This window comes from Ischnura elegans, chromosome 8, assembly GCF_921293095.1.
Source record: "Ischnura elegans chromosome 8, ioIscEleg1.1, whole genome shotgun sequence".
Lineage (NCBI taxonomy): Eukaryota > Metazoa > Arthropoda > Insecta > Odonata > Coenagrionidae > Ischnura > Ischnura elegans.
The window spans coordinates 87922016-87935382 of NC_060253.1; the positions used below are offsets into that span (position 1 = coordinate 87922016).

The 13367-nt window shown below is 37.5% G+C and overlaps 1 protein-coding gene across 2 annotated transcripts in view; it reads right to left on the reverse strand.

The window, feature by feature from the left end:
* The window catches only part of LOC124163245, a 46976-nt gene that overhangs the window by 23976 nt on the left and 9633 nt on the right, over window positions 1–13367 (reverse strand). The window contains exons 7-14 of one of the 2 annotated variants that reach the window (XM_046540004.1): window positions 12953–13114; window positions 10639–10712; window positions 9688–9954; window positions 6679–6805; window positions 5753–5884; window positions 5013–5156; window positions 1859–2035; window positions 336–674 (exon numbers count right to left, since the gene is read on the reverse strand). In XM_046540004.1, the coding sequence (XP_046395960.1) occupies window positions 336–674; window positions 1859–2035; window positions 5013–5156; window positions 5753–5884; window positions 6679–6805; window positions 9688–9954; window positions 10639–10712; window positions 12953–13114 (1422 nt within the window). Of the gene's footprint in view, window positions 1–335; window positions 675–1858; window positions 2036–5012; window positions 5157–5752; window positions 5885–6678; window positions 6806–9687; window positions 9955–10638; window positions 10713–12952; window positions 13118–13367 lie in introns of both variants that reach the window. The other variant, XM_046540003.1, reaches the window with a different exon arrangement.

The following is a 13367-nucleotide window of genomic DNA, read 5'->3' on the forward strand; positions in this document are numbered from 1 at the left end:
ATGTAAAAACTCAGTCCAACATTGCAACCTTCAAGCGCGAATTGAGAAGGCTGCTTTTATCCAAAGCCTATTACAATCTAGACGAATATATGTGTGATAATGTATAATTGATCTGTGTCGTTTTTTTGTGTGTTTGGTATCTCTTTTTATCTGTAATATTCTCTTGACCATGTTCTATGTTCTATTCGTTGGACCAACAGAACAATAAAAATTATTATTATTATTATTATTATAACTAATCCTTATTTTTAAAGGATCCCTGAAATCCCAATATTTTGTAAGCCTGATGTTTGTAAGCAGAGAACTTAATGTAATGGCTATAAAATGTGACTTACCTCAGAAGAGATTAGGGCATCTAAGATGAGATTTCGTCCACCAGTTGACTTCCTCCTGCTGGTGTGATGACTTTCACCATAAGCTTTACTACTATTGCCAGATTCAAATTTCTCATGAGATGATTTGGCCCGATATAATAACAATCCATTATTTTCTTTCTCTGCTTTGAGGCCTTCAGGCCCATTTCCTTCATCAGAACTTGAGCGGGTGACTAGGTAGGCATGCCACTTGTCATTCATACTTCTCTCATTTTTATTATCACCAAGAGTATTTGTACTCCCCTCCCCTGGATCATCTTCATCTTCTTCTATTAATACTGCCATATTTCTTTCTCCATCCTGAAAAATTAAAAAAAAATCATCAATTTTGCCATGCCCCTGTTAAAAAGTTTGGAACGTGGGATGACAAAAAAAAACCAATGAATACTGAGAGCAGAGATTCAGATAATTACAATAATAAAGTTATTTTAATTAGCATTTAGTAAGCAAAGCACACATAATTACTTATAACAGTCGCATAAGATAAGTGGCAATTTATCACTACACATGCATTTCATTTTTGTGGAGTACACAAAACATGGAATGGGATAGCTGCTATTGAAAGAGTTCTTTCATTGAATTTTCAGTGCAACAGGGCTACTGTAGGACTTCAGAAATCCCACCCACTATTTCTGGAGATTTTTTTATAGAAGGGACCTTGTAGGGACCTGGCTTTGATACTCAGTTTCCTTTTGTATTCATGGAAACCTATTCTATTATTCCTCATCCCCATTGATCTTGATTTCCCTTCATACACTAAAATCTAATAACTGCTAACTACTTGAAGATCCTCATCAAAATGTGTGGTCATAAGCCAACTACTAACACATGGATTTCAATTCTTAGTATAATCCTTAAACCTTATTCATCACAAAATGGTTTATGGTTCATGAAATACTTTGGCAGATAGTGAAAAAAAGCAGTGCTAATCAATACTTTTTTTTTAAACACCTTGATTACATATTACATTTTCAGTCAGTATTATAGTGCTATTCACAGACTTTATTTCCTCATTTTTTTTCCATTAAAAATGATGAAAGATGAACTTCTTTATTTCCAGTTTCTACCACGCAGGTTTCTGTGGACATGATGACAGTTTCGTTGGCACTACAGCCAGCATCTTCCGGTCGAAGACGACCGGATGAAACTGATATCATCACTACAGCAACCTGTGCAGTAGAAACAGGAAATGATGAAGTTCAACGCACACCTTGGAAATCTACATTCTCACACGATGTAGGATGCAACAAATGATGGGAATCCACAGTAAGAAGTGTGTGTTCTATAGAACAATTTTTCAGTTGTTTATTAACACTTGCAATTTCGGACTTCTACAGTATTACATCCTTGTCTGAGAGCCTTTTCTAAATTAAACATCCAACGAGATGCCTCTATCTAGATCACACAATGCTTTGCCACTGCTTCAATTTCTACCTCCTGAGGGAAAATGTATACCAAATTAATTCAAAGCCAGGGGCACCTACCTTGTGAATACGAAGATGAAGCTGCTGAGGAGACGTAGTGAACTCTGTGGATGCAATAAATTGAGGAAGATTATCTTCTCTAAACTTTTGTTCCTCTTCCTCAACTATCAATTTGATTTTATTCGCCAAAGGATCGTTTGCTGGAAGACTTTCTAACACTGGAGGAACCACGTATATCTAGAAAAAAAATTATTTCCATAAATATGATGACTATGCACTGAAAAATCAGAGTAAAACACTGAAGAATGGCCAAGCACAATGGCTGAACTATATAAACAGCCAATATTTAAAAGCACTGAAGGAACAAGTGACTTTGTACGCAGTCACGCGCACGGGTGCAAAGTTAAATACACCAAAGGATGAAGTTCTCTATGAAAAAATATTTGACTTAGCCGGGATTCGAACCCGGATCTCCCGATTGCCGGTCAGGCGTGCTACCAGTTACACCACCAAGCCATTAACCAGCACGGGTAAAAAGTAGATAGACTCAGTTTCAAAGCATATGCTACTGTTTACAGCACTATACAGAAACATCCATTAATAGATATCAATGCTGATGGGGCTGAAAATGCAATTTGTGATATTGGACTTCTTTAGGCAGCAGAAACTCCTCATATAAAAGTTGGTTCATCTTCAGTTATGCAAAACAATCTAAATTTGCATAAATTTTAGGAAAATTAAATTATGCTGCATAATAAATTACAGTTAGGATGTTTGGATGTGTATTTTTATAAGATATAGTTTTGGAAAACCACTCTTTTTTGCATTTTATAGAGGGAAATTTTCAAAACTCATCTAAAAATAGTATGTAGATGCAATAATTATGTGTAAAAAAGGTAAGATTGATCGAGCTGTAAATAAAATTTGAAGATGCAATTAAGGTAAAAATCTCCATTAATATTAAAGTAAAAAACAGCTCTTAACAATTTCTAGTCATAAATTATGACAAATGAGCAAATGAATTTCCTCCAAGTGTGCTCTTAAGTCTTCAATGCTGCCCAAATTAAGGTACCCTTAGCAATTAAAAATACCTCTGATTGAAATGACCCAAAGTCATGGATTTGAGTGGATCCATATGCTGCCTCACACACCCAGTCTTGAATGAAGATTCCGAGGTAGTTCAAGTGCTAACACCCAAAAGGAATACAGGAGATCTGGGTTCAAATCCTGATCAAGGCAAATAGTTTTTCTCCAGTAGAATTTTTGCATTGCAATGTGCACTTGTGGGTGATTCTGTAAGCATACCCAAATAGCTAGTCCATGGTTATTGCCTAGATTAATCTTGAGAGGTTAAATGTGGACATTACTGTCTAAGCCGATAAGTAAATGTTTTGGACAGCCAAAGTTTTTGTCTGAATCCTGGGCCTGCATGCCTATTAACTTTTTGAAGTCAAACAACTCTTTAATGTTCACGGTGAAGCAAAACACAGTACTGTTACGCGGAAATGTTGGCCGCCGCGTGACCCGTGGAATGGTCCGTAAGGTGATGGAGGGAGAGAAGGGAGTGACAAATGGACTGGAGGGGAAAGACTGTGATGGAGGGGAAAGAGGGGAGTGACCAGTGGACTGGAGGGGGAAGGATTGGGATGGAGGGGAAGGAGGGGAGTGACTGTGGACACGAGGGGAATGACGGTGACGAGGGGCGGAAAGAGGGGAAGGGCAGTGAGAGAGATAGTGCGCGGGTGCACCGATGTAAAAAGTAAGTCTGAATATTAAATGGGTGAAAAAGTGTTTCTGAGTGTCATTTCGTAACAGTACTATTCCACAAACTTTTATTTTAACAGTCTACTAGTTTCGATGTTTACACCGTCATTATCAAGACTATGTGTTTTGTTTCACCATGAATATTTCATCATTCCACCAAGTAACGCCCAAATCAGTTGATTTTATAAACTCTTTAATGTTTAGAGTATGCTTTGGTAAGAACCAGTCATAAAGATAAAGATATACTTCCCCAGTACACTGATTTAGAACCACTTCCTAATGCAGTAGGTCAGACTATTTTCCCTGGTGTGACAGTTCAAAACCTCTTTGCCGAAGGTGGCAAGAACTATGTTTGTAGAGCACTGCTCCAGGACCTCGTTCCCCATGCAACAGTTCTGAGAAGCGTCCCTAGTACACTACTTATAAAGAGCACTGTATTTTTTTCCTAAAGCCAAACCAGCTCCCTGCTTTCACAACCTCTTTACTGAAGAAATAAATATTTTTAAATCCTGTAGAGTTTGAGGTATCAGCTACGGATATTACAATACACTCCCTTCATCAAAATAAAATTAATTATAAATCAAATTTGATTCTGAAAAAAATTGGAGCCACTGAATAGGGTGGTTTCCTATAATTTTTTTATTGCCTAAATCGAAAGATTATTACTCCTGGAGTACGTATTTCACGCTTTTAGATTTTTAAATGACGATATCTATTTTTCGTGATCAAATGAAAAGTGAAAAATTTCAAGCGCGCGAAAACGCGACGCGTAAGTAGGAATGAAGGGAAAAAGTCCGTACGACGCATTTCTGGTTCCCCCTCCCGCCTGGTAGGTGACCTTGATCGAGGCTCTGAGCGCTGATAGGACGCAGGATGCTAACGGGTAGCTGAGTACCTTCCTGTCTGGTAGCGCATGGCTTAAAAAAGGTTTATTAATACCTTATCAAGCGAAGAAAACTTTCCGACCTTAGCCAGTTTTAATAGGTGATTATTAAGACATGTTTCCCTGAGCTCTGTGACTCATGCATGCATTGGTAGCCTCTGACGATGCATAACTCCTATCCTCTCGTGTAGAAACTAGGTCCCTGTGACGTCACGTGGAGTGGAATCGCATGGGCGCCAATCTGGCCTTTTTCAAATGAGGATAAAATTTGACCCTTGCCATTCGTCTAAACCGGTATTTCAAAAACCAAATAATTTGTGTATTATGAATACACTAATGGTGGGTAACGAATCGCCATCAATGCCTTTTGTTTTCTTTGATGAAGGAAACTACCCTATTGGTGCAATGGAAAACCACCCAGCCCAATTGATATCTGGCAAACCACCTGACCTGGTGACAGCTCAAGAAGAAATAATACAACTAGTAAACTGAAAAAAGCACCTGGTTTTAAGTTAGGATTTTGTTATCCTCGATGAGAATAAATCCTTATCGAGTTGAAACCCTTACCTGATCAACACTCCTTCGATCAGCTCCAATAATCTTTGGAGCTTCCATGTCATGATTAATTTTAAGATGACGCCGCAAATCTTGGTTCTGGCCATATCTATTGCCACACAGTCCACACACAAACCGCCTCAATCCTCTGTGAACCTTTAAGTAAATCATTCAAGGTTAAAGAAATGCTCAACAAATACAACGTCGAGCTAAAGGATATCATACTGTGAAAGCTCAGTGGTACGGCACTCCAGATCCCAATAAAAACGTCATGCACGTGAGAGCATAGTTCAAGAGAGAAGTCTTGCTGCAGGAAGCTAATATGCCATTTCGAGAAAAGAAATGAGCAAGGAATAAAAACAAATTATGCTTATTTCACAATTTCAATACAGTAGAACTAAAGATTTCGAAACCCATCGAGTTTCAAGACTTGGCTTTGGATAGTAAGTGAACTGCCAAACTCAACTTTAAGGTTTTTAAAGGTAAAAAAAACATCATCTCGGACTGACAAAACATGGTATGTTTTTCATCACAAAATTACTTGAGAGCCTTTGTAAAGTAAATATCTGTCATCAGTGGCAGATCCAGGATGGGGACAAGGGGGGACTAAGTAGGGGTTAAAATTTCAGCAGTAGTGGGGTTAGGAAAGAAATACCATTCTATCTAGTGTAAATGGGATACCCAAGAGCCCCCTTAGCTCCCCCCCCCCCTTAGATCAGCCACTGTCAGTCATCCAAATTAACAAATCTTACCTGAAGAAAGTGTCGCACGAGGTTACTCCTATCTCTGAATGAAGAATCACAGTCAGGGCATTTGAAGCTCTCTTTAATTCCATTTTCTCCAGATGTAGTAGGATGAAGAGCAGCTTCATGTTTTTTAAGAGCCTAGAGTAAGATATGCTCAAAATATTAACAATGCAATAAAAGACATAAACATGATAACACAAATAAAGGATGCTAACAATATATGATGGTCGAAAACTGCATTCTTGGAAGCTACACCTGAAAGGGTCTAGCAGGTAAAGAAGGTGAAAAGTGCCCCCAGATACTTTGATAAATAAAAAATATACACTTAAAGTGCATCCAAAATTGTGTGTCCCCCCAAAGTTTCAGGCCTTAACAATGGATAATAATCTTTAAAAAAAATTGAAACACGATTTTTAGTTTTTTTAACGATATTTCCAATTTTTATTTATTTTTATCGTTTTCTTGATTTGAAGATATAAATACAATTACATTCTACCATCCTGATTTTTTTTCAAAATTTTTTGAACAAAAACTAAACTTTTAGATAAGTTTGAAATTTTCAAAATTAAATCAAAAAATTTAGGAAACAATAGACACGCCGAAAAATATATGCTAGAGGGGAGGATGATGGGGTATAGTCCACCGTATAGTGACAGGTGAATGCAGGTCATTTGACAAAATCGATAGAACTGATTGACTGTAATGCACACAGCTGCCATAATATATAAGTGCTAACTTTCTCATGCCCTTAGACTCATCATCATCTGACCATTCTTAACATAACAGAGGCAAAGTATTGCTTCAATAGCCTCTTCCGATGTTTACGACATCAGCCACTAAATGCCAATTACCCAAAGTGGAGTTCGTTGGGGAAATTCCATGGCTTAAAACATTAATTGCAACTGTATTTCATCCCAATGAGAGCTACCTACCGTCTGACGCTTGAAAGTTGCATTGCACTGCTGGCATGGAAAAGGACGTTCACCAGTATGGACTCTCATGTGGACACGTAACCCAGAGGCTGTACTGCAACGTACAGGGCACTGACTGCATACAAATCTGCCAACAGTACACGTAAATAAGTGCTTGAAATTCTCCCTGATTAATGCTTACACAATGCCATTAAAGATCAGAGAGTCATGTGATAGCAGGTAGCAATTGGTCATATGAATTATATGTTGGCACTGATGCATATTTATTAAAAAATAGTGATGCTCTTGATAGTTGAAGCTTTTTCAGCTTGCAAAATATGTATACGTTGAACAACAGTCTGGCACAGACACATGCCACAAGACATATTGCAAGCAAAGCAGCATGCTTCGTAATGTAGCATGCAACAATGACACATGCTGCTCGTAGGGTCTCGTCACCTGATGCACATGACAATGAGTGACAGAAAGAGAAAATGCCATAATATGTTGCCCCTATACAAGTGACCGTGGATGAGTGCAGCAGAAAGCAGACAACATCAAGTAGAATAAACAAAAAATAATATTATGTACTGAAGACTACCATAATTCACCAGATATGTCGAACAACAAAAATTCATTATATTGAGACATGAACATGAACAGTGTAAAAATTAAAAATAATTGCTGTCAAATACAAATATTTAACTGATTTAAAAAAATAAAATAAAAAATTAAAGTTCTGTTCTTCATTAGGAACATATATGGACTACTAAATGGAAGAGTGGCTCGTCTTCTAAAAAAGAGAAAGCTTGTATTATGCTGATTTGTATTATGTTATTTTGATATTTTGTAGTTTTTAGAAAACAGGTGATTTCAATTCAGGAAACCTCATGAGGTATCACTTTTGATCTATTCGGTGACGAATGCCAGCTTTAATGTTTTACCTAAAGAAACATTGATAAGTATTCTAGATGGAAAGGAGTGAAAGGAATATCCCCGGATGGTTCCTTAAAGTGCATGCATACCAAATACCATTTAGACATTACTTCAGTTTATAAATATTTATGTCATCCTATATTATGCACAAAGGTTAAGAAAAGACTTCACTGTTTCACAAAATAAAATATATTTGAGACCGGTTTCGATACAGCGTATCATCATCTGGCAATTACAAGTATCAGTACATCGAATTTATACCCTTGAAGGCGTTAGAGGGGCGGTGGATTGGAGGTGGAGAAAGGGGGGGGGAATGGGGGAGGGGGTAAGGGAAGAACAAAGAAAAGATTAACAACAAAGAAACCTCACACTTTGCCAAACACCTCTTGGATTCCGACCACACAAGCGATTTCGAACCGATAATCCTACATAAAGAAAACAACGGCCCAAGGCTTGACGCACTCGAGCAGTTGGAAATTTTAGTGGGCCAAACCTCACCCAACATAACACTAGTTAACGAGCAATTGTATTCTTACCATTCACCACTTTTCAATGTTTTTTCTGAGAAACCATTATGGATGCCACTCACCACTCCATAACACCCCTCCCCGTATTTCGTCATCATACACCAACCCTTGGCTACCCCGTGCAGTGACCCATCAGCAACGTACTTCCCAAACCTACCTTCCCTTCCCTTACCCCCTCTCCCATTCCCCCCCCCTTTCTCCACCTCCCCTCTAACACCTTCAAGGGTATAAATTCGATGTACTGATACTTGTAATTGCCAGATGATGATACGCTGTATCGAAACCGGTCGCAAATATATTTTATTTTGTGAAACAGCGAAGTCTTTTCTTAACCTTTGTGCATCATGAAGGAGTTTCACCATGTTACGCCAACCACCATCGCATTCATCCTATATTAATTTCTAAGAGCATTTTTCTAGGAAAACATCTAATGAAATATGATGATAACAATGAAATCATCTGGAGACTGTCAAGAAATCATGAGCTCAGCAGCAAGACCTAAAACAGCATTATTCATGCAATCAACCTTCCAAAGCTTTGATTTTTGGTTGCTAATTGTAAGAGTCAAACACTTCAATTTTACTTGTGATTAAGACAAAAATTTTAATTTTATTTTTCCAAACAAAAAATATATTTTTATATTCCTGAGTGTGTAACCACTGTTAAAGGTGGAGAGACGTAAGGAAATATTTATCAGTTAAGATTGATTTCAGAAAGGAAGCATGTGCAATTAAAGGAAAGATAACAATGAGGTCATGGCAAAGTTGGCAGTGGCAGAATGCACTTTCCTTAACTTATTTTAGAAGTGCTCAGATATTAATTTGTTTTTATTGCAAGTTATTTTATTACAATTTTTTTTGCTTTGGTTACCGATGAATATATTAGAAATTTTCCAGCAAAAAAATTGATAGAAGTGTTATTTGACTATTGTGTCTTTCTTTAACCAGCGCGGGAACAGCAGTCTGGGACCATAGCACCCCTTAAAGTTACCAAATGACCAATACAATTTCAAACAAGCAGGGATTAACAAATTGTATTTAATAATTAACAAAAAAAATTGTCATACAATTAGTGAAGACCCTTCAATTTTCTTTGACTGGACAAAAATCTGAGAATTTATTTTTTTTCAATTTAATTTATTATATTTCTAACAAATAATTAGTTTTGATGGCATTTGACAGACGTATCAGTAATGTGTGTGATGCTTATGAAATTTGTATTACAATTAGCTTTCTTAGGCACATACATAAGAGATTGCAGCATACATATACATATTACCCACACTCTTAGCTACATAAGTTCTACTGAAAAAAAATTTCCAAGTCATCCCTGCATAGACCCATTTCTATTGAAGAAGATACTAGTGATGACGTGTATTTCATTATTAATACTAGTGATAGGGTAACCAACACCAGAAGACTCTTACTTCCTCCTTGGTGATGGTGATGCCTAAGTAGCTATGTATTAATATCTTCTGAGAGCTTCCTATATTAATTTTATTCCTGGAGCCCATTCTTATCACGTATTCCAAGGCATTCCAACACAAAAACAGAAAAAGTTTTCCAACCTTTGCTTAAGATGAGTCGGTGGATGAGAAGTTCGTAGATGTTCCTTCAACTTCGCCAGAGTATCAAGCCTTCGAAAGCAAGATGGACATGAGTGTCCCATTTCCCTATTATCTTCAATATTTGCATCCTTCTGGGGGTTTTCAAAATGTGAGGCAATATGTCGATCACGGAATCCAGGACGAAGGAATGTTTGATCACAGTGAGGGCATTTCAAAGCTCCGCCAGCACTGCCATTACCTTCACTTCTTCTATGCAGCAGCTGATGCCTGTAAAAACACAAAAAAAATAATAATTTTGGTGTTGTTACGGAGGCTTCCGCAGTGATTAAATTTATGATTGGTTTCCTGGTTAATTCCGCATCGACTCATTTTCATATGCTGCATAATTCAGCCTCAGCCAAATGATTCTTTGCTTCTGTGCCATGGCAGTTACTATCAGGACCCAAGTGACTTGGAGTAAGAAGTGTAAGAGTTTTTTGATACTGATCTATTGGCCTCACGTTCAAATCCTAGCGAAGCCTTTGGATACCCAAAATTAATTCCCACATTAAGAGGCTCAATAACTGTCTTTCCTAAATTCAATGTACGAAATTTACATGTCTAACCTGCAGTCAATTCCACCTCTACTGAATGAAACCAAGATTTTGGCAGCAACAATGAGTAGGTAATGCATAGCTATCTCCGTAATAAACTTTACATCAACCAACAATACTTCAGGTAACATATCCAGCCAAAAGAATTGTTGATATTTCATTATGTTTTATATTACCCCAAATATATTTATAGCCTTAGAAAGAATTTAAGGAATGCTCCTACTTAACATATTTGTTTCTACTGTGATTTCATAAGAGCTACATTCAGGTGACAATTAGACCAACTTGCTTAGATTTTATAGTGCATATTTACCAAGAAAACTGCTATTGAGACAGAATTTAGCAAGTACATATTTACCTCTCTAATGCTTTCTGGAACAGAAATTTCTTGGAGCAAATTTCACAGCTTAAGGGTCGGGATACAACTTCCAACTAAAAGAGCAAAGAAGTAAAGTGATAAGAATTTACCCCTAAAATATTTATAAGCATCTTTTTATGAAATATGTTGGTGATTCAAATGAAAACCTCAAAAGTGCAGTAAAATTTTACAGCAAAAATTCCGAGCAAATTTGGAACAACAAAGTATCATTTTTGGTAGTAGTATCCCTGATATTCAATATGTACTAGTTTTACAATGCTTTGAAAGTAAATACGAATAGAATCGAAAGCAATGTGTTGGCCATGTCTGTAGCCACTTGGGAAATGTTGTTGTCACCTCTTTGTCACTTCGGAAACGGTTGCTTTCCATTGCTCCTTGAGTGGGCAAAACAAATGCAAATTCCCGGGAGCGAGGTCTGGTGAATAACTTGGAAGAATAAGGCAGTTGAATTTGATATCCTGGATAGTCTGAACAAAGTGACTGTATGCTTTTGGGTGCTGTAATGATCTAGTAACACTGCTGCAGCAAGTGACTCATGCGATAGCAACTCCCATCATTTCTTCTTCCGATTCTCCTCCTACCTTCACTTCCACTACTCCCTTCTTCTCCCTTTGACCCTGACTGGTCACAGCATTAATATGCCTGAGTGCAATCAAAATATACACCGCCTTTAGGCTGTATTCAACTGCATGCAAGGCCTCAACATTAATTGCACATTTGCAATATGAAAAATACTTTAAAAGTTGTTGATAGCATCAAGAGATTTTTTTTCAGTCGCTCATTGTCTTCTGCAATGCTAGAGCATACATCCATGTAAACTTGAAACATTCCTTGTCAGCAAGTTAAGAAAATACCGTATTTCTCCCAATATAGTCCCCCTCTGAATATAGTAATTTCGAGGCTTCAGTTTCGGGAAAAATTATAAAAATGCATCTGAATATGGTCCCATCTTTACTTTTATCATTGGCGTTTTTGGGAAAAAAGGGGGGAGTATATTCAGACAAATACGGTAATTATGTTTTAATAAGGAAATTGTAATGGAAAATAATAACCCTTATGTATTCTTGCATTAAAATGCAACAATTTTGGTGCTTTTGCATCTGATTTAATTATTTATGAAGATCTAGGAAAACATTGAAGGAGGATAAAACTCATACACCCATATTCCACAACATGGATAATCCACGCACGGATGATCGGGAGCTTACTGTAGTAAAAAATTAAGGCCTCCCAAAGATGATGCATTTCTGGCTGAACAGATACTTATTATTTGCACAAAAGTAATATTAAAAGATTTTATTTTGTCTTCCAATATTTTTAGAGGTAGTTGTTATGAGGGTAAACTTAAAAATAAGGTCTCCCTCTCTCTCTTCATGCCTCGCCGCATAAAGTGCTACGCACAATCTGCCAACACCACCGTGTTCCTTGGTTCCTCCACTACCACTCTCAACTGCCGTGAAGCATTGTCGAATGCATATTGTAGGCATTGCAGCCGCCTCCATGCAGCTTACCCTCACGTCTCCATCCAGGTGTGAAATCCAGTCGGTCATATGATTTTTGATCGTGATAAAAAAAAGGCAACTTTCAACCAAAATTGCCAATTGGTTGAAGTTTACCATGAATAACATGTGGATGTTATAAACATTTGTAAGTGGTGCCACAAGTTTCTTTCCAGCAGCGCAAACGTCCACTACCAGGTGGGTGCCTAAACAGCTCTCCAAAGACCACCAGAGACAGCAAGTGGAGTGTGCGTAAGAATTTGTGCACCATTTTGAAGAGGAAGGAGATGATTTTTTGGGCTCTATCATCCAGTGTTTTCCAAATGTTGCTCACTCTGAAGAAACACCTAGGAAGAATGAAGTTTACGATGGACAATGAGGTGCAAGAGGAGGTCAACGCCTACCTTAGCAGTGCAGACGAAAGCTGGTATGATGATGGGATTCAAAAGTTTATCATGCGGATAAGAAAAGTCATCAAGCGCCAGGGTGACTACTTCGAAAAATAGCTGAAGCCATGGCCTTTCCAACGATGTATCCAACAATGCAAATACATGTCATATTTAAAGGCAAAAATATTTGAGACCTTACTTTTTAGTTTACCCTCATATTTCCTGGCCCTGGGTATGCTCTCCTGGAATGGCCAGCATCTTCAGTCAGTGCATGATTGTGTATGAAAGTCAAACCCAATAATTATCAAATTACAGATATCAAATGAGTATACTAAAATAATAATCCAAATTTCTAATTGTTTACAAGGTAAATGTATTTTACTGTCAACTTATAGCTAAGCTTACCTTGTGAACACTTTCTTGGTGGCTGTTACACTTGCCACGGGTGGGAAATACTTTCCTGCAGACAGGACAACGAAGACCAGATGAGAATAGAGAAGGTTTCTGGATCTGTCCTTGGGCTGGTATGTCAATATCAGCTGTAGAGGTGCTATCCCCATGATTTGACTGCTAAAATAAAAATAAATCATTTGATCCAACATACTTTTCCAACACCAAGCTGCTAGCTCTATGATAAAAATAAGTCACCAATTACCCCAGGCTGATTCTTTAAGTTTGATACACTTAATTAAATGATTAGAAGCCTAATTTTATTACATTAGCATACTCTTCTGAAGCATATAGGAATTGAAAAATCTGGTGAACTAAAAGAATTAAGAATAAGTTGAAAATATGCAGCATTAAGTCCCTTCTCTGACCA